General features: G+C 41.1%; 1 protein-coding gene across 4 annotated transcripts in view; it reads right to left on the reverse strand.

Annotated features, from left to right (window-relative positions):
• Positions 1-22,364, reverse strand: part of FRMD4A (FERM domain containing 4A) — a 683,539-nt gene extending 661,175 nt beyond the window's left edge. For 2 of the 4 annotated variants that reach the window (XM_070472081.1, XM_070472082.1), the window contains exons 1-2: positions 22,194-22,364; positions 9,127-9,251 (exon numbers count right to left, since the gene is read on the reverse strand). In XM_070472081.1, the coding sequence (XP_070328182.1) occupies positions 9,127-9,251; positions 22,194-22,254 (186 nt within the window). In that variant the 5' untranslated portion in view covers positions 22,255-22,364. Of the gene's footprint in view, positions 1-9,126; positions 9,252-9,670; positions 9,996-22,193 lie in introns of those variants that run through there. The other 2 variants (XM_020881295.2, XM_020881294.2) reach the window with 2 other exon arrangements.
• Positions 22,365-22,676: the final 312 nt, after the last annotated feature.

Here is a 22,676-nt window from a genome sequence, read left to right on the forward strand (position 1 = left end):
GGCTATTTCTTGATGAGAAAGTGAAAATTCTAGATCTTTTAGAAAGTGGCGTGCCACTTGCCAAAGTGGGCCGTAGAGTCAATAAGTATAAATCCAACATTTGGGCAGTAAACCAGAAAGCAGCTGAAATCCATGGCAGTGTTTGTGCTGCCCCTACAATGGCAAACGAGGTCTCTCTGGTTGGTGGCAAAGTGCTTGCAAAGACTGAGAAACTATTAAGTGGGTGGCTTGAGGATGTGTCACAGAAATATGTCCCTGTTGATGGCAAAATGATGTGTGAGAAAGCACATAGTCTGTATGAGAACTACTCTGAGGAGGTTGAGAAGACAAAGGACTTTAAAGCTAGTGAGGGAAGGCTGACTAGCTATGCATATTGCTACAGCCTCTAGAACTTAAAGATCACAGGAGAACCCACATGGCCTGATGTCAAGGCAGCATTATGGTTCCCAGAAGAGCTCAGGAGACTCACAGAAGAGAAAGGCTACCATCCAGAGCAAGCCTTCAGTTGTGATGATCCAGGCTTGTTCTGGAGGACGATCCCTAATCACACCTATATCCATGAGTGCCAGTACCAAAAGAGCCCCGGGGCTCAAAGTCTGGAAAGATCACCTCACTCTGGTGCCACATGGCAACACAGCAGGTCACAAAAGCAAATGAGCAAACAATCCCCAGGCCCTTAAGAACCAAACCAAAAACTACCTGCACTTGTTCTGGCACCACAAGAGGGCTTGGGTAATGGCCATCTTGCTCTTGGAATGATTCCATCAGTGCTTCATTCCTAAAAGGAAGAAGCACTTTGAAGAGAAGGCACTGCCATTCACAATCTTCCTTGCAACTGACATTACATTGGCTCACAGCCACCCCAATCTCTGCTTCTCCTGCTGAGAATATGGAGCTGATGTTTCTGCCTCCTGCACTGCATCGCTTCTGCAGCACCTTGATCAAGGTATCATAAACTGCACGAAGGTGACACATACCTCCCTCACCTTAAGGAGGATTTGTGGTACCCTTGATGTCAACCAGACAGAAGCATCACTGATTTATGGAAGCGCTTCACAGTTACAGAGATCTGTCAGTGCCCTAAAGCTGGAGCCAGTCAATGTATGTTGGAAGCTATTATGGAGTGAGGCAGGCACAGATTTCAGGAGCTTCCCTGCTCTTGATGCAAAAGTCAGGAACACCTTGAACATTGCAAGGGAAATTGGTGGGAAAGAATTCTCTGACGTCATCATGGGTGGATGTTGAGGATCATGTAGAAGAACATAGAGGAACTCTTACCAATAAGGAATTTGAAGACATGCTGAAATCCTCACAGGTGATGATGATGGTGGTGGTGATGTAGAAAATTTAAAGGAGGCAGAGCCATCAATTTGGACACTTGAAAAATTTGAAGCAGACTTTCAACAGGCACAAATGTTTTTAAAGGACATGATTCTTGAGCACAGTCTTTAGATGGAACAAAGTTTCTGTGTCACCAGAGGAATAACAACACTCTTACAACCACCACTAGATTTATTTGCTGATGCAAAGGAAATGAAAAAAAAAAAAAAAAAAAAACCCAGCTTCCAATAACAACGCTGCTAACTAAAGCATCTGCAACTGTGAAACCTCAGTCTTCGATGCCTGAAGATCCTGAGCCCTCAAACTCCACAGATCCTGACGCCAATACCCCTGACCTCCTCCACAGCGTCAACATCTACCAGGAGAACCCAGTTCTTCCTGTGCAGATGATCCTTCTGACATTCCGTGAGAAGGTTCAAGTTAGCTTGATGTCTCACCACTCACCTACAGCCCACACCTTGTCATCTCACCGCATCCACACTGTAGGCAACATATAGCAAACATCACCATCACCATCATCATCACGAGGGTTAGCAACAGAAAAGGACCAGAGACTTCCCTCATAGTCCAGTGGTTAAGAATCTGTAATTCCAATGCAGAGGACACAGATTTGCTTCCCAGTCAGGGAACTAAGATCCTACATGCTGCACTGTGCAGCCAAAAAGAGAGAGAAAGAGAGAAAAGCCAGGGTTTGGGTTCATGTGTGGGTATGAGAGAGAGAGAGAATATATTTATATTTTCTATATTTATAATTATATTTTCTATTTGCATTTTAAATATTCTGTTTTATCCTATGTATTTCTCTTTCAGATCATTAAGTGAAAGCAATCCCTAATAATATCACGTTGTTGCTGACATGCTCTGTATAGTCAGACCTATGATGTTTATGTCTGTGCTGAACATGCACAGATTTCTTTTCTTGTCATTATTCCCTAAACATTACAGCATAACAACTGTTGACATAGCATTTACATTGTATGAGGTCTTATAAGCAATCTAGGGATGATTTAAAGTGCATGGGAGAAAGTGGGTAGGTTATACTCAAATTCTACATCATTTTATACAGGGAACTTGAGGACCTTGGTTTCCACTGGGGTACTGAAACTAACCTCCCAGGGATACTTAGGGATAGCTGGACTTACTGTGCATTAACTTTGGTCCAGGAACATTGCTAAGTACTCTGCATACACATCTCATTGAATTATTCTAAATCTTATGTATTAATAGTAGCTATTATTATCCCACTTTAGTGATGGTGAGACTTGTTCAACCCAGCATAAACTATTTAGACAATTGGGGTTTCCCATTTATCTTTTTGAGTGAAACTGAACCTATGATTTAGGGTTCACCAATGCTTTCCCTCCATGGCTAGTTCTGTAGGCTTCCCACAATGGTAAACTCGTTGCAATGACCAATGGACTTCTATGGTTTTTGCTTTACTACATCCCTTCCCCTCTTACAGAGAGTTCTTTTCCTTTTGGAACTTGCCCTTCCCATTTCATGTGATTCAGGTGGATTTTTCAGCCAATTGGCCCACCTCCTTCCTCACCTCAGGTCTAGAGACAGAAGCCAACCTGCTTGATCAAAGAACACATTCCTGGACTCATCGTGATTGTTCTAGGAAAAGCCTATTATCCAACAGGGCCAAACAGATGGTAACAGATGAACTTGTTAAAAAAAAAAAAAAAAGTCTTGTTCATTTAGTTTGGTTCACTAACTCCTAAGGACAAATAATCCCAGAGTTGCTGGAGGATGAATCTTCCAGAGCCTGAAGTCAATGAGAGCAAAGTAGAATTGAGACACAGGGAGAGGCAGAATACAGTTCTGAGGCCATCACCCAAAGTCCTTGATCCAGTTTTTCCTGGAGCTGTGTCATTTATTGGTCTTCCCAATTATATTGGTCAATATCTTCCTCTCTTTGTGATGCTAGTTTGAGTAGGTCTCTGTCACAACCAGAGAGACAGATTTGATATAAAATGAAAAAATATATATTCAAAAAGAATGATCTGAGAGAAGTGATTTGTCTGTCATTGATTTCAAATTTCATCTTCTGAGAACAGATAAATTTATGTATTAAACACTAATGATAAAAATTATTGATATCAAGATTTCAGATTTACCTATTAGGAAATTACACCTTAGAAACTAGACAATTAAGTGTAAGAAGGATTTTAGCTACTGCTTTAGTTGTAACAATGACAAGACATTTTCCAGAGACTTTGCATAATTATTCTACTTTAAACCAGAAAGATAAATGAACCAGTCACACCTGTAGACTACAACATCCAGGGTCCCCATCCCAGGCCCCATGCTTAGATAGTCCCATCTTTGTATTATTCTTTGAATTTCCATAAAGGTTGTCAATATCACATTTTCAAATTTATGAGTTAGCCATCATGGAAACCTGGGTAATATTTCAATTTCATGTTGGGCAAGTCATTTAAACTTCTCTGAGTCTCAGCTTCATCATATAAAAGAACAATAGAGTGCTTGTCCCACTTGAATTGCAGAGGACACCTGATAAGACAACAAATGCAAAAGCACTTTGAAAAACATAAAGATTATTATTGTTAACTCAAGAGCAAGATTCCTCAAGGCAGAGTTCAATTTTAGTCTATGCCATTTACCAACTGGGGTCTGGTGAAAATCTGTGGTTTTATCAGAAATTCTGACTAGACACCTCTCACTGGTCAAATTTAGGTGAAAATTAGGCCTATATAGTCAAAGCTATGGTTTTTCTAGTAGTCATGTACAGATGTGAGAGTTGGACCATAAAGAAGGCTCAGAACCAAAGAACTGATGCTTTCGAATTGTGATGCTAGAGAAGACTCTTGAGAGTTCCTTGGACTGCAAGGAGATCAAACCAGTCAATCCAAAGGAAATTAACCCTGAATACTCATTGGAAGGACTGATGCTGAAGCTGAAGCTCCAATACTTTGGCCACCTGATGTGAAGAGCTGACTCATTGGAAAAGACCATGATGCTGGGAAAGACTGAAGGCAAAAGGAGAGGGCAGCAGAGGATGAGATGGTTAGATAATCTCACCAACTCACTGGACATGGATCTGAGCAAACTCCAGGAGATAGTGAAGGACAAAGAATCCTGGCATGCTGCAGCCCATGTGGTCACAAAGAGTCACACGCAACTTAGTGACTGAACAACAACAAACAGAACTAGACCTAAATCACACCCCAATCTACTCTCCTGACCATGTAACCCCTTGTTACTTATAGCCACTCTATGCAAACCAGTTGATTTTCCATTGTCCAAACACAACATAGATTTGAGTGTAATTCCATCACTCTCCTCACCTCAAATTTGCTCTCTTGACACATCCATTCCTCAACACTATACCTAACTTAATCAGTTCCTCCATTCTGACAATCAGTACACCCCAGGGCTTTTGAACTCAGCATACCCCAGAGCTCACTTGGTAATGCTTATGCACTGTATTATTACAGTTCTTATGTCATTCTCCGAAGTCATCCTGTGAATGTGTACTAGAGTCTCCACATGTCTCTATTTTGTCTCTCCAATTAGATTATAGTCCACTAAAGCTAGTGACCAGTTTTTATTCTTTTTGGACAGAGAATATACTCAGCAAATAATTTTTAGTTAATTAAAAAGAAAATATCCAAATGAAGAAAGTGGTTGAAGATAGAAGAGTCTATAATGAAATGAAATGAGAAAAGTAAAGCTACAAGACAGCAGATTATTAACTAGAATCTATTTAAAACAAACCAAGGAGTGACTCTATTAGAGAGAATTTCAGAAATATAAAATCAAATTTTTATAAATGAAAGAACCTGCTGGATAGCCTAATTCACACTCTTCATTCATTGAGAATAACCACCTGCTAATTCATCTGACTTATGAATTAGAGTTTTTACATATTTAATTTTCCTATTGTAAAATGTGACTCTTAGAAATTTCTTAGAAACAGAGTCCGAGAGAATGGAACCTTGAAAACATAGCAAGTCTTTGACGGATATAAAAATACTTCATTTGGTTAGAGTCAAACCAGATGTCTTGAGTCATACTTGTGGCATACCACTTTTTGATTTTACATGTCTACATGGAAAAGAATAATGATGACCAGGAAGACAGGATTACCCACCTAGAAACATGGAAAATGCAGAAGGGCTCCAAGGTGAGGCCCCCCTGAGGGCCTGATCCAAAATGTCAGAAGATCCTGGTGGCCAGTTTCTCAAGCTTTAAAATGGTATCAGAGCACTGGCTTAAGAGTCAGAGGACCTCAATTTTGAGACGTTGCACCATCAATTTTTGCTGTGTGACCACTGACAGGTTCCCAAATTCTGATTACAATTTTGTCTTAAAAATAAAATTATTGAAGGGATTATGTGAGATAATATATATAAAGACACTTTGCTTGCAGAAAAACATGATGTGCATTATTGACAAGCTGGCTAATTTACATTAAAAATAATTTTAATCATTGTCTGAACTTTCAGAATCTCAAAGCTAAAATGTCATAATGTCATCTTGGTAGCCCCTTGGTTGTGTACCTCTATCCTGTCACTACAAAATAATCAATGAATCCCTGGCTCTAGTGTATTCCAAACTCATATGACTTCAGCAAATGAGCTTCCTGCTCTACAATTACTCACATCTGGCTGAAAGCTCCTAACAGTGTGACAAATGCATATCTTTTCTTGCTTCCCAAGTTTTCTGCAGAGATGGGCTTTTCCACAGCGTGGGAGACTGTCCCCACCACTAGCACCCATCCTCTCCAAGATCACCCTTCATTGGTTGTTGAGGGCCTTCATCTTGTGTGGAATCTCATCACCCACCACAGTACAACCCAGAACCCCACCCAGATGCCCAAACCCAGCCCCACATTACAAAGGCAATTAGGCACTTCTCAAAAGTCATCTACTCTTGTCCAACAGTATAAATCAGACTTCCATGGGGTAGGACTCCTGACAGCAGAATGTAAATGAATCCTAATGCTCACCCATTCCAGCAAATAGTATGAAACATACTTGCCCTGGCGTAAAAGCCACATGAATGGGAACACATTTCCAAAAGCACTATTGTTCACATGCTAAAGGTGCAAATAAGACATGATGCTGAATAAAGCATTAGGAGCCCTCTTCTAAATATTTAATACTATTCCAAGGGGTCTGAAATCATGTCTAACAGAGCTGTAAAGAATCCCGGTGATGAGCATGACCCCTTCAGATTAAGGCACAGAGAGGGGAAGCGACATACCCAGGATCACCCAGTGAATGGTAAAGCCGGGAACAGAACACAGGGTTTTCCACCTCTAGACTCCACTGCCATTCCCACTGCCAAATAAACATCTTCTGCCCTGAACCATTTAGAGGCTACACTGAATATAACCTCTGGCAGCCTCCTTATTCAAAAGCAATGGGCGTGGACCTATGTTCCCCCTTCCTCCCCTCACCTCTGGGATTCCCTGCAGCCCAGTGACTCCAAGGCACAGAACCAAAATGGCAATCGGGCATCCTGATACTGACCTTCTCCCAGACTGGGTGTTTGGGGCGGGGGGTGGGGGTGGGGGGCGCGGCTCCCACTCTCGATCTTACACTATGCTTCTTCCCTCAGTCATTGAGCACTCCATAAATACTGGGAACTGATTGGCTGATTGATTAGCTAATAAATAATAATGTTTATAGCTTCCTTCCTCAACTCACAGCCAAAGCAACTCTGCTAAACGGCCTCTTTTCCTTCTTTCTTTCCTTCTGGACTTGCTTATAATTTTTGAGACTCATCATGTAGTTGGTCAGGGAAATAATTGCTTGAAGGCTTTACCCTTAAAGATGAAAAAAAAAAAACAGTGAAGTCCATAGGGGAAAATTCCCACAAACAACACATGAACCAGAAAACATGCATTGACTCCGATTACACACAATGCTCCAGGGTTTTCTAATCTAATGGTCCATCACGGTGTCAAGAGCTATTTCCCCCTGCTTCCAAGTGAGAAGTGCACACAGTCCTTTAATCTGGGCAGGAGGTGAGTTCTGGGGAGAGATCTGAGGGCAGAGGCCGCCGACAAAGAGAGGATAAAGTCTGAGCTGCAGAGACTTCCGGGTTGGTGACCATAACATCTGGGAGCCCCAGGAATATCTGGGAACCAGGAGAACCTGGGTGTGTTTGTATCAGAAGCAGCTAGACCAGGATGTTGAGCTGTTTGGGGACCAAAGATGCAAACTTAGGGCTTCCAGGAAAACAGACACATATCCCAGTGCTCAGAAGCCCGGGAGAGAATTCAGAGCAGAAATCTGGAAACAAGCAGGCCATTTCTCAAGAACGTATTTCTGCTTTGCATTAGCACAATACAGAATTTATTTCTGTATTATTTAAACAATATCAGATAATATACATGTGCATACCTGCATGTGAGCGTGCACATCTCTACTTTTCTGGCATATAACCCAGACTCTCAGTTTCCTGGGAGTCCCCTGGTCCTCACAGTTACTGCCACTTCAGTGCGTGCCACAGTCACAAACACTCAAAATCCCCACCATCCACTTCTGTGGCCATAGGTAGACGATGGAGGCTAAAGCATCACCAAACAATAGAAGTTATGATGGAAGGAAAATGTATAAAGGGTAATTTCTCCAGATAACAACTTTCATTCTTTCCCATCCTTCTCCCCCAGTGACATCAGAAGCCAGCAGAGGCTCATGAAATCTCAATTATTTCAAGTACCTCTGTGGCCTAAACCACATTTGGGATAATGCAGAACCAAGGGATCTGTCTCCTAGCTTGACCTGGCTCACCACCCAGGAGATAGGCTCCCAGCCCATTCATCTTCCAAGCAACCTTAATAAACTCCCGAGGTCTCCAAAAAGCAGCATCTCCCCTTCTCCATCAGAAAGGAGGGGCCAATGCACACAGCAGAAGTACTTATGCTTTATGCGTAAAATCTCCCGTGTCACTGTGACATCCATTCACATACCCAGCTTAACGTGGGCTGCTTCCCTCAGCATCCCCAGGGCACGTGGGCTACACGGTGAGGAGGAGGGTGGAGCCACAGGACTGTAGAAGCAAACCCTGAACCCAGCATCCAGCAAAAGGTTGATCAAGTAAAAACAAGGCAATGCCACTGACCTTGTTTGTTTAAATATGCTAAGAGCAGAGGCCTTTTTAACATAACAGAAATCACAGAGCAGCTGAAAGTAGGTCAGTGATCCATACAGAGCTTGCCACGGTCTCCTCAATTGTGGTTGGGAGATAAGCTTTCTCCAGCTCTGCAGCCCAACTGCCACAAAAGGCCACAAGCCAACCCCAGGGGCTGATTTTATGGGGAAATCTGAGTAGACACATGGGCACCTGGAATGAAAGGCCTATTCCATCACAGCGCGGGCAAAAAATTGCATGGTTGCCATGAGAAGATGTAAACAAACAAACAAACAAACCTGATTACCTCGATTTAGATTGAAAAAAAAAAAGGCGCATTGGGGGGCAGGGAGAGGATGCTGAGATCCAGGGGGAGGCGTTGGTGGGAATCTATTTCCGGAGGCTCTCAGCACCTGTTTGCAAACTCATCTCTCAAAATAGCATTAAGCAACAAGTTTCTAAAATGGCAAATCTAAGGCTTCTTTTCCCTGGAAGTGCTTTGTCATGGCTGAGACTCTTAAGAGATCATTTCAGAACAGCGTGTGGGATAAAGCAGAGATTTTGAACATGTCTGCAGCTACAGAAGCAGCAGGAGCAGCAGCCCATGGTGTGTGGTGTGTGATGCGGAGAGGCTGGAGCTGGGCGCTGCCCGGGCCCCACCTCCTCCCAAGCACTTACCATCAGCAGGCTGAGCGCGGAGTCTGGCACCAGCTGCACTGCCATGGTCTCCGATTCCCATACACGAACCTCCTGCACACTCAGTCCGCCTGGGCCCTGGGCAACTGCAGAGCATCCACAGAAACCTACAGCAAAACAGCAAAAAATCCAGACTCAGGTGCAAAAGGGCTTGAGACACTGAGTGGCCACATTTCACATGGGCTGGCAGGGGAGGTCAAGGAGATGTTGGCAAGAAGGGGTGGGAATTCTGCTTAGGGAGAGGGAGGAGAAAAAGAGGAAAAATAGGAAGCTGCAGGTTTTTAAAGGTGAACCCTGCCTAGCTTCCCTAAGCCGTGCAAGCACAGAAACCACATCAAACGCAAATATAAAAGCTGAGATGCTTCACTGGCACCTGAGCCTAGGCAGCAACTCTTCTTTTAACTGACAATTAAAATAAAACATTTCCTATTGCAGATAAATCAGGCAGCCCGAATAACCTCCCCTCCCCGCCTTCTCTGCATCTCTCAGCAATTCTGCTGCATAAACAAGCTGGATGTCAACCTACCGCTCGCAGTCTGGTCAGAGTCTTCTTTCCTGCAGAAAGGTGTGTTCCCTTTTGCAAAATCAAGTCTCTGGGAGTGAGAGAGCAGAGCCTGACCACGAGCATCAGGCAGTCACTGGAGATGAGCAGATGCTCTCACCAGAACCAAGCAGGAAGTCAGTTATGAACTGACCCCTTCCACTATCCCCAAATCTACTTTTCCTCCCCAAGTAGACGGGCAAGCCGTGTTCCCCGTTGGGGCTAGCATACTTCCGAGGGCCATGTAATTACACTGCCTGTTCTGTGAGCGTTCTGATCTCCCTGCCTGCACCACATGTACACGGCAGACAGACACCCTCTACCTCTCTCTCCCTCCCTCCCTCCCTGCCTCCCTCCCTTCTTTCCCTCCCATCTCTCCACCAGGCTGCCTGTTAGGAATTTTGAAGGAGACTCTCTATCTTAGGGAGGCTTGGAAGGATAATTTGTAGCCAGGGACAGTGCTTAAGACAAAAAAAGCAAATTAGCCTTGAAAATCATATCATGCAGCATTTTCCTGGGAAGATGTCAATGGAAAAAAAGAAGAAGTTGGCCCAGGCTTATTATATAAAGGCTTCCCAGAGTCAAAGATTTAAGAAAATTAAGTCATCTTTTTTTCTTTTTTATGAGCACTGCCAAGCTTATATCTTCTGGAGTCCACCTTTTCAACTAGAAATAGCAATTACTAATACTTCTGGCAAGTTTCTCATGCCCTTTTCTGATTTCTCCCTTTATTCACCTGCTGTAATGACTACAAAAATTCTTTGGAATTAACTACACAGTATAAAGTATAGGAATATGGAAATCAATTTTCTAAATAAAAATTGGGGGAAAGAAATCAATAACCTTTAAATGTTCCTATGGCGAGTAGAGCTGTTTCCCCTACATAATTTATACTTTCAAAAGCATTTATTTGATCATCACAGTGCTTGGCACAAAGTAAGTGCTCAGAAATATTAATGGAGTGAATGAAAAGTCTCTTATGGTGATCCAATGGGTCAAAACTCTCTTCCATATTGTTGGATTGGATTCTAATGTCCTTGACCTTGGGAACGTCTGAGAATCAATCCCCACTGTCAGGTGCTTGAAAATTCACAGTATGATCTGAGTGTGGCTTTGTATTGAGCTGCCGAACATTTTAGATTTGTTGGTGGGTACCATAAAAGAATTTTAAATTAACCATAATAATAGTAATGATTTAAGGAACATATTTGCGGGTTCTCTTAACCTTGTGGACGGGTTGCTAAGTGTATTTAGCTCATCGTTGTTGAGTACCTATTATGTGCTGTATTCTGTGATAGGCTTTGCAGAAGGTACAAAACTCAATTATAATCTCTCCCCTCAAGTGGCTTTTCATCTGGTAGATGCAATGATACCCAAGAATCATTTATGAGACAAGACAGTCTGTGATAAATGCTATAAAGTGACCTAAAAACAGTTCAGGCATCACAGAGCAGAGAGAGGTTAGTTTTAGCTTCAAGAACGTCATTGTTTTTGAGTTGGAATTTAAGGGAATACATAGAATTTCTCTTTTACTACTTCTGGTTTATGATTCCATGTGGATTACATACTTGGAAATTATAGAAAGCATAAGGAAAAAAGTAACCATGTGGCTATTGCAGCTGGTGGACAAGGGCAGAGGAACTGTGTACCCACGGTGGGCCCAGCCGGAGGAGTTCCCGTATGGAGAAGCCCAGGACACCAGCGGACAAGAGACTGCGTGCCAGCCACTGACATCAGACCTCAGCACACCTGCCTCCCTCTCTCTGCACTTTGCTTGGAAAGCTTCACCCTGAATCCCTGCCATAGAAAGAACCTAGAAAACACATCCAGCAACACGCCTCAAGTGTGAGGACATTATTGGGATATGTCATCTCAGGGCAGCAAGAGTGAAGGAGACGGGAGGGGATGAGAGTGGATACCACATGGTACCTTTACAGCTGGTCACAGTACAGATGCTCAGTAGTAAGGAATGGAGACCAGACAAGCATAGGACTTCATTCCCTGGGATGATTTATCAGAGTGGGTGAGGGGGGTTACCAGCCTGCTCCTATCCATCAGCTGACTCTTGTTTGCTAAATGGGCTCTACAGGTTATGAACTCCCTTACATTTCAGAGTTTTAGCTGACCTTCAGGTAGCTAAACATAACATAAGATAAAGGCATAATATGCGAGCACAGAAATGAAAGGACATCCTTCACCTTTGTGGGTCAGTCCCACCTTTGTAGGCACTGGGGCTTGCTAAGGGTCCTTCCTCAGTGTATGTAGAAGCTGGCTCAAAGTCTGGCCAACACTCTGGAGGAGGCTGGAATGACTGGCTGTGCTAGGAAGTGAAATGACAGTGACAGCAGCTGGGTTCCCCACCAAGCAAAGAGCTAAATTCCAGAGGCCATGATAGGGGCCAAGCAAGTCCGGGAGCTGCAAAAACTGGCTCTGGTGAAAGTATATATGTTTACATAACTTTCAATACCAAGAGTTATAGCCTTGATGCAACATTTTCTGTCTTTTCTATTTGAGCATTCAAATGTGCTTTGTTTGTATAACTTTTTTATTATTTTTTAAAAAAATTTTAATTGGAATAGAGCAATAATAGCAATTTTAATTGCTTTACCATCTTTTTAAAATTTATTTTTTATTGAAGAATTGCTTTACAGAATGTTGTTGTTTTCTGTCAAACCTCAACATAAATCAGCCATAGGTACACATATATCCCCTCCCTTTTGAAACTCCCTCTCATCTCCTGTGCTATTTCATCCCTCTTCATTGACACAGAGCCACTGTTTGAGTTTCCTGAGTCATACAGCAAATTCCCATTGGCTATCTATTTTATATATGGTAATGTAAGCTTCCATGTTACTCTTTCCATACATCTCACCCCTCTTCTCTCTCCCCATGTCCATAAGTCTATTCTCTATGTCTGCTTCTTCACTGCTGCCCTGTAAATAAATTCTTCAATACCATTTTTCTAGATTCTGCATATATGCATTCAGTACAGTTCAGTCGCTCAGCCATGTCCGACTCTTTGAGACCCCACGGACTGCAGCACACCAGGCCTCCCTGTCTGTTACCAACTCCCAGAGTTTACTCAAACTCATCTCCATTGAGTTGGTGATGCCATCCCACCATCTCATCCTCTGTTGACCCCTTCTCCTCCTGCCCCCAATCCCTCCAAGCATCAGGGTCTTTTCAAATGAGTCAGCTCTTCACAATCAGATGCCCAAAGTATTGGACTTTCAGCTTCAACATCAGTCCTTCCAATGAACACTCAGGTCTGATCTCTTTTACGATAGATTGATTGGTTCTCCTTGCAGTCCAAGGGACTCTCAAGAGTCTTCTCCAACACCACGGTTCAAAAGCATCAATTCTTCAGCCCTCAGCTTTCTTTATGGTCCAACTCTCTCATCCATACATGACTACTGGAAAAGCCATAGCCTTGACTAGACGAACCTTTGTTGGCAAAGTAATGTCTCTGATTTTTAACAAGCTGTCTAGGTTGGCCATAGCTTTCCTTTCAAGGAACAAGTGTCTTTTAATTTCATGGCTGCAGAGACCATCTACAGTGATTTTGGAGCCCCCCAAAATAAAGTCTGCCACTGTTTCCACTGTTTCCCCATCTATTTCCCATGAAGTGATGGGACCAGATGCCATGATCTTAGTTTTCTGAATGTTGAGCTTTAAGTCAACCTTTTCACTCTCCTCTTTCACTTTCATCAAGAGGCTCTTTAGTTCTTCTTCACTTTCTGCCATAAGGGTGGTGTCATCTGCATATCTGAGGTTATTGATATTTCCCGCAGCAATCTTGATTCCAGCTTGTGCTTCCTCCAGCCCAGCGTTTCTCACAAGGTACTCTGCATATAAGTTAAATAAACAGGGTGACAATATACAGCCTTGATGTACTCCTTTTCCTATTTGGAACAAGTCTGTTGTTCCATGTCTAGTTCTGATTGTTGCTTCCTGACCTGTATACAGGTTTCTCAAGAGGCAGGTCAGGTGGTCTGGTATTCCCATCTCTTTCAGAATTTTCCACAGTATATTGTAATCCACACAGTCAAAGGCTTTGGCATAGTCAATAAAGCAGAAATAGATGTTTTTCTGGAACTCTCTTGCTTTTTCAATGATCCAGCAGATGTTGTCAATTTGATCTCTGGTTCCTCTTCTTTTTCTAAAAGAAAAAGATCTAAAGATCTTCTAAAAGAAGATCTCTGGTTTTTCTTCTTTTTCACTGATTAACACTAGTAATTTTCTGATATTATATTAGGGTTTTCTATGTATAGTATCATGTCATCTGCAAACAGTGACAGCTTTACTTCTTGAACATCTGGAAGTTTATGGTTCATGTATTGCTGAAGCCCTGCTTGGAGAATTTTGAACATTACTTTACTAGTGTGTGAGATGAGTGCAATTGTGTGGTAGTTTGAGCATTCTTTGGCATTGCCTTTCTTTGGGATTGGAATGAAAACTGACTTTTTCCAGTCTTGTGGCCCCTGCTGAGTTTTCCAAATTTGCTGACATTGAGTGCAGTACTTTCACAGCATCATCTTTCAGGATTTGAAATATCTCCACCAGAATTCCATCACCTCCACTAGCTTTGTTCATAGTGATGCTTCCTCAGGCCCACTTGACTTCACATACCAGGATGTCTGGCTCTAGCTGAGTGTGAGTGATCACAGCATCGTGATTATCTGGGTCGTGAAGATGTTTTTTGTACAGTTATTGTTTCTGAAATTACATTTAGGTCTTTAATCCATTTTGAGTTTATCTTTGTGTATGGTGTTAGGAAGTGTTCTAATTTCATTCTTTTACATGTAGCCGTCCAGTTTTCCCAGCATCATTTAGAGAAGAGCTGTCTTTACCCCGTGTATACTCTTGCCTCCTTTGTCAAAAACAAGGTACCCATAGGTGCATGGGTTTATCTCTAGGCTTTCTATCTTGTTCCATTGGTCTATATTTTTATTTTTGTGCCAGTACCATACTGTCCTAATGACTGTAGCCTTGTGAAGTGAGGTGAAGTCACTCAGTCATGTCCAACTCTGTGGCCCTATGGACTATAGCCTACTAGGCTCCTCCATTCATGGGATTTTCCAGGCAAGAGTACTGGAGTTGGTTGCCATTTCCTTCTCCAGGGGATCTTCCCAATCCAAGGATTGAACCCGGGTCTCCCGCTTTGTAGGCAGACACTTTACCATCTGAGCCACCAGGGAAGTCCTATCCAACCATAATCTGAAGTCAGGAAGGTTGATTCCTCCAGATCCATTCTTCTTTCTCAAGGCTGCTTTGGCTCTTTGGGGCCTTTTGTGTTTCCATATGAATTGTGAACTTTCTTGTTCTAGTTCTGTGAAAAATGCCACTAGTAATTTGATAGGGATTGCATTGAATCTATAGATGGCATTTAGTAGTACAGTCATTTTCACAATATTGATTCTTTCTACCCAGGAACATGGACTATCTCTCCATCTGTTTACATTGTCTTTGATTTCTTTCATTAGTGTCTTATAATTTTCTGCATACAGTTCTTTTGTCTCCTTAGGTAAGTTTATTCCCAAATATTTAATTCTTTTCATGGCAATGGTGAATGGGATTGATTCCTTAATTTCTCTTTCTGATTTTGCATTGTTAGTATGTAAAAATGCAAGTGATTTCTGTGTATTGATTTTGTATCCTGCAGCTTTGCTAAACTCACTGATTAACACTAGTAATTTTCTGATATTATATTAGGGTTTTCTATGTATAATATCATGTCATCTGCAAACAGTGACAGCTTTACTTCTTCTTTTCCAATCCGGATTCCTTTTATTTCTTTTTCTTCTCTGATTGCTGTAGTTAGGACTTCCAGAACTATGTTGAATAATAGTGGTGAAAGTGGACACCTTGTCTTGTTCCTGATCTTAGGGGGAATGCTTTCAGTTTCTGATCACTGAGAATAATGTTTGCTGTAGGCTTATCATATATGTCCTTTGCTATGCTGAGGTAGGTTCCTTTTATGCCCATTTTTTAAAGAGGTTTAGTCATAAATGGGTGCTGGATTTTGTCAAAGGCTTTTTCTGCACCTATTGAGATTATCATATGGTTTTTATCATTCAATTTGTTAATATAGTCTATCACATTAATTGATTTGTGTATATTGAAGAATCCTTGCATTCCTGGAATAAACCCAACTTTATCATAGTGTATGAGCTTTTTGATGTGTTGCTGATTTCTGTTTGCTAAAATTTTGTTGAGGTTTTTTGCACTTATGTTCATCAGTGATATTGGCCTGTAGTTTTCTTTTTTTATGTTGTCTTTGTCTGGTTTTGGTATCAGGGTGATGGTGGTGGCCTCTTAGAATGAGCTTGGAAGTGTTCCTTCCTCTGCAAGTTTTTGAAGGACTTTTAGAAGAATAGGCATTAGCTCTTCTCTAAATGGTTGATCATGGTGTCTGGTCCCATCACTTCATGGGAAATAGATGGGGAAACAGTGGAAACAGTGGCAGACTTTATTTTGGGGGCTCCAAAATCACTGTAGATGGTCTCTGCAGCCATGAAATTAAAAGACACTTGTTCCTTGAAAGGAAAGTTATGACCAACCTAGACAGCTTGTTAAAAATCAGAGACATTACTTTGCCAACAAAGGTCCGTCTAGTCAAGGCTATGGCTTTTCCAGTAGTCATGTATGGATGTGAGAGTTGGACCATAAAGAAAGCTGAGGGCTGAAGAATTGATGCTTTTGAACCGTGGTGTTGGAGAAGACTCTTGAGAGTCCCTTGGACTGCAAGGAGAACCAACCAATCCATCATAAAAGAGATCAGACCTGAGTGTTCATTGGAAGGACTGATGTTGAAGCTGAAAGTCCAATACTTTGGGCACCTGATTGTGAAGAGCTGATTCATTTGAAAAGACCCTGATGCTGGGAGGGATTGGGGGCAGGAGGAGAAGGGGTCAACAGAGGATGAGATGGTGGGATGGCATCACCAACTCAATGGAGATGAGTTTGAGTAGACTCCGGGAGTTGGTGATGGACAGGGAGGCCTGGCATGCTGTGGTCCATGGGGTTATGAAGAGTCAGACATGACTGAGCGACTGAACTGAACTTAACTAAAATGGTTGATAGAAATCTCCTATGAAGCCATCTGGTCCTGGGCTTTTGTTTTGGGGGAGATTTTTTTTATCACAGCTTCAATTTTAGTGCTTGTAATTGGGTTGTTCATAATTTCTATTTCTTCCTGGTTCAGTCTTGGAAAATTGAACTTTTGTAAAAATCTGTCCATTTCTCCCACGTTTTCCATTTTATTACCATATAGTTGTTCATAATACTCTAACTCTTTGTTTCTGCATTGTCTGTTGTAATCTCTCCTTTTCCATTTCTAATTTTGTTGAATTGATTCTTCTCTCTTCTGTTCTTTATGAGTCTGGTTAAATGTTTGTCAATTTTGTCTATCTTCTCAAAGAACCAGCTTTAGTTTTATTAATTTTTACTATTATTTCTTTCATTTCTTTTTCATTTATTTCTGCTCAAATCTTTATGATTTCTTTCCTTCTACTAATTTTAGGGGTTTTTTTCTTCTTTGTTCAGTTGTTTTAGGCGTAAAGTTATGTTGTCTGTTTGATGTTTTTCTTGTTTCTTGAGGTAGGATTGTATTGCTATAAACTTCCTTCTTAGAACCGCTTTTGCTGCATCCCATAGGTTTTGAGTTGTCCTGTTTTCATTGTCATTTGTTTCTAGAAATTTTTTTATTTCCCTTTTGATTTCTTCAGTAACCTATTGGTCATTTAGAAACATGTTGTTTAATCTCCATGTGTTTGCATTTCTAACAGTTTTTTCTTGTAATTGATAACTAGTCTCATAGCATTGTGGTCAGAGAAGATGCTTGATATGATTTCAATTTTCTTAAATTTACTGAGGTTTGATTTGTGACCCAAGATGTGGTCTATCCTGGAGAATGTTCCATGTGCACTTGAGAAGAAGGTGTATTCTTCTGCATTTGGATGGAATGGCTTGAAGATATCAATGAGATCCATCTCATCTAATGTATCATTGAAGACTTGTGTTTCCATATTAATTTTCTGCTTTGATGATCTGTCCATTGGTTTGAGTGGGGTGTTAAAGTCCCCTACTACTTTGTGTTACGGTCAACTTCTCCTTTTATGTCTGTTAATATTTGTCTTATGTATTGAGGTGCTCCTATGTTGGGTGCATAGATATTTATAGTTGTTACATCTTCCTCTTGGACTGATCCCTTGATCATTATGTAGTGTCCTTCCTTATCTCTTGTAACTTCTTTATTTTAAAGTCTATTTTGTCTGATATGAGGATTGCTACTCTAGCTTTCTTTTGCTTCCCATTTGCATGGAATATATTTTTCCATCCTCTCACTTTCAGTCCATATGTATCTTGAGGTCTGAAGTGAGTTTCTTGTAGACAGCATATATATGGGTCTTGTTTATGTATCCATTCAGCCAGTCTGTGTCTTTGGGTTGGAGCATTCAATCCATTTACATTTAAAGTAATTATTGATATATGTGTTCCTATTGCCACTTTCTAATTGTTTGGGGTTTATTTTGTAGATCTTTTTTCTTCTCTTGTATTTCTTGACTACATAAGCCCCTTTAATATTTGTTGTAAAACTGGTTTGTTGGTGCCAATTCTCTTAGCTTTTGCTTGTATGGAACACTTTTGATTTCTCCATCAGTTTTGAATGAGATCCTTGCTGGGTACAGGAATCTTGGCTGTAGATTTTTTCCCTTTCAGTATTTTAAATATACGCTGCCATTTTCTTCTGACCTGCAGAGTTTCTGCTGAAAGATCAGCTGTTAAGCGTATGGAGTTTCCCTTGTATGTTACTTGCTGCTTCTCCCTTGCTGCTTTCAATATTCTTTCTTTGTGTTTAGTCTTTGTTAGTTTGATTAGTATGTGTCTTGGCATGTTTCTCCTTGGGTTTATCCTGTATGGGACTCTTTGTGCCTCTTGGATTTGATTGACTATTTCCTTTTCCATGTTGGGGAAATTTTCAACTATAATGTCTTCAAAAATTTTCTCATACCCTTTCTTTTTCTCTTCTTCTGGGACCCCTATAATTCGAATGTTGGTGTGTTTGATATGATCCCAGAAGTCTCTGAGACTGTCCTAAATTCTTTTCTTTCTTTTTACTTTATTCTGCTCTTCAGAAGTTATTTCCACCATTTTATCTTCCAGCTCACTGATTCATTCTTCTGCTTCAGATATTCTGCTATTGATTTTTTCTAGACTATTTTTAATTTCAGTAATTGTGTTGTTTGTCTCTGTATGTTTATTTTTTAATTCTTCTAGGTCTTTGTTAACTGATTCTTGCATTTTCTCCATTTTGTTTTCAAGGTTTTTGATCATCTTTACTATCATTATTCTGAATTCTGTTTCAGGTAGTTTGCCTATTTCCTCTTCATTTATTTGGACTTCTATGTTTCTAGTTTGTTCCTCCATTTGTATAATATTTCTCTGCCTTTTCATTATTTTTTTTAACTTATTGTGTTTGAAGTCTCCTTTTCCCAGGCTTCAAGGTTGAATTCTTTCTTCCTTTGGTTTTTGCCCTCCGACTGAAGCAACTTAGCAGCAGCAGCAGCAGCAGCAGCAAGGTTCGTCTACTGGTTTGTGTAAGCTTCATATAGGGTGAGATTTGTTCTGAGTTTTTGTTTGTTTTTCCCCCAATGGGCAAGGCTGAGTGTGGTGGTAATTCTGTCTGCTGATGATTGGGTTTGTATTTTTGTTTTGTTTGTTGTTTAGATTAGGCGTCCTCTACAGGGTGCTACTGGTGGTTCGGTGATGCCGGGTTTTATATTCAAGTGGTTTTCTTTGTGTGAGTTCTCACTATTTGATACTCCCCAGGGTTAGCTCTCTGAAGTCTAGGGTCTTGGAGTCAGTGCTCCCACTCCAAAGGCTCAAGGTTTGATCTCTGGAGGTGACCATGTAGAAATGAAGGGGTGGAGTTGGAAAGGAAACAAAGAAGGTTGCAGCTTAATATCGGTGTCCCAGATGTACAGAACAGACTTTTAGACTCTATGGGAGAAGGTGAGGGTGGGATGTTCAGAGAAAACAGCATTGAAACAAGTTTACTATCAAGGGTGAAAGAGATCACCAGCCCAGGCTGGATGCATGAGACAAGTGCTCAGGGCTGGTGCACTGGGAAGACCCAGAGGGATGGGATGGAGAGGAAGGCGGGAGGGGGGATCGGGATGGGGAACACATGAAAATCCATGGCTGATTCATGTCAATGTATGGCAAAAACCACTACAATATTTTCAAGTAATTAGCCTCCAACGAATAAAAATAAATGAAAAAAAGAAAAAAGAAAAAAAATCAGTGTCCACTCAAGTTCAAATGCAGTGGGAAGATGGAGTGGAGTGAATGCGTTTGGACCCAATGACGCCATGAGTGCCTCCGCTGTTTGTACAACGTTTAAGTTACTGCTTTTTTGCAACAATTGTTCACTTTCCTTTATTATCCTCCTACTAGAGAATGAACAACCTGACATCAGAATCAGGCACCATTTCTCTCTGTGAAATCCCATAGCTGCAAGCATCAAGCACAGATCAGTAGGAGTTCAATAATATTAAACTGGCCACCAATAAGGATGCTAAAATGTCAAATACAAGAAGGAAGGGTCAAGGACAGCACACTAGAAGGGGTGGGTAGAACACGTGGCTTTTGTGAAGAAAACTAGCAGTCTGACAGAGGAGAAGAAAGAGAACCTCAGGGTCCCAAACATAATGGTTCCTCCACAAACATGCCTGGAGCTTTTAGTAGAGTTACAGATGTAGAGATTAAACTGGGAAGGATAATGGAGTGGTCTGAAGAAGAGAAATCAATTAGTATAAAACAAACCCTTATCAAACAAAGAAAGAAACAAAGATATGAGCTCTATAGATCTTTGTAAAACCTCAACCAAGAGCAATCAAAATCAGCAAAATAGAAAGTTTGGAGAACAGCAATCCTTTCCTCTAAGTAACTAAGTTCCATCTTTGGCTAATGTAACATCTCAAGAAAGCTGCATAGTAATTCCTTTCAGTGTTGCTGCTGCTGTTTAGTCACTCAGTATATCCAAGTCTTTGTGACCCCATGGACTGTAGCCCACCAGGAAAAACTCTGTCCGTGGGATTTCCCAGGCAAGAATACTGGGGTGAGTTGACATTTCCTGCTCAAGGGGATTTTCCCAACCCATGTCTCCTGCTTGGCAGGAAGATTCTTTACCACTGGGCCACCTGGGAAGCCCTCCTTTCAGTGTAGCTCCTCCTAAAAGCACCTTAGTTAAAGCACAGTTTAATGTCACCCGCAGCAAAATCTACTGCAAAAAAAAAAAAAAATAGCCAATAAAAACCTCTTCTGTACTTAGTGTGAAGCTGTTTGGTAGACTCTGATGTTTGGGTCACTCATTGCTGCCTGTATAAATTGCCCCATGCAACAAATTTCTCTTGGAATTTAGTACAAGGAAAATGTCTGTTCCTCCTGAGGTAGTCTGAATGACTGATGGCTTTAGCCCCAGAAACCTTGCTATGACATTTTACTCTTGGAAATCAGAAAGCTACTCTGTCATTTGCTCTGTGACACAGAGTAGATACCAAGAGGATGAGGTGAAAATCAAGTCAAATGTTATGATACCTTTGGTTAAGCAGCACGCAGTAGGCCTTAAATAACAGTCAGTTCCCTTAAATCTCCTCTACATCCGTAAAATGGAAATAATAGAACTCATCACAGTTGGCACCTTTGGCTGTCAGAATACTTGAAGCCTAATTTTACTTTCAATTAGAGCAGATATTATCATAGTTGGCATTACTGTTTTCTTGGTTTTCCTCAACCTTGTTTTTCTTTTTAATTCATAATGTATTACTCTTATTTAGTAGGCCTTTTTGTCAGTAAGCCATCTGAAATTCTTTTTTGGAACCAATCATTCTTTAACGTATAAATTGCTCTCAAATAAATTTGGCACACTGTGGAATATTTTGCATCTACTAAAAGGGCAATTATGAAAGCTATTTAGAAATATAGAAACTGTCTGTCTGAGACATAATGTTGATTTGACCATAAAATGATGCATATACTCTAATTGCAGCCATGTAAATATTTGTATTTTAAGAGGATTTAAATATATTTCCAAGAACTTCTGCTTCTAGCCAAGATGGAGTAACAGGGACAAAATTTACCCTCCCACCCAAAACAAACGAACAAAAAAACAGACAAAATATATGAACCAATATTTTTTAAGATACTGAAAGCAGGGCAACAAAGGACAATAATTCACAATTTGCCTTATAACTGTCTCAGATTATTGGTTAAAGGTGTTTTGGGCCCCAGAACAGAGAGGGAATCCCAGTGGAATCAAGCAGATTCCCCAGATTCAGGAGACAAAGTTGAGAGTCAGGGGTACCAAGATGGACAAAGTTCTCACACAGGCCCAGGAATTGTACTTGTTCATACATCCAGTCAGGAAAGTCTAATTCATGGTGCATTAGGTAGGATGCTCAAAAAGTTCTTGCCTCAGTAGCAAGGAATGCTCATGCTCACTCACTCAGTCGTGTCCAACTCTTTGCGACTCCGTAGACTGTAGTCTGCCAGGTCCTTCTCTCCATGGGATTTTCCAGGCAAGAATACAACAGTGGGTTGCCATTTCCTCCTCCAGGGGATCTTCCTGATCCAGGGATCAAAGCTGTGTTTTCTGCATTGGCAGGTGGATTCTTTACCACTGCACCACCTGGGACGAATGGAATAATTCGCCATAGATTGATCAGTGCCTAGCAAATCTGAATAGCAAGACATGAAAGCATCAAACTACTTCCATGTAAGTTAACTGTGTTCCAAAACAAAGCTAAAGAACATTTATATAAGTTTAAACAATTCTAGCACCGAAGAAGGTAAAATTTACAATGCCTGACACCAAATAAAAATTGCAGGTATGGAAAGCAGTAGGGAACTATGACCATTAAATAACAGACAAATCATAAAAATCATCCTGAACTAACACACTTATTAAAGTTATCAGAAAAGGACATTA

The sequence above is a fragment of the Odocoileus virginianus genome, chromosome 9 (genome assembly GCF_023699985.2).
Source record: "Odocoileus virginianus isolate 20LAN1187 ecotype Illinois chromosome 9, Ovbor_1.2, whole genome shotgun sequence".
Lineage (NCBI taxonomy): Eukaryota > Metazoa > Chordata > Mammalia > Artiodactyla > Cervidae > Odocoileus > Odocoileus virginianus.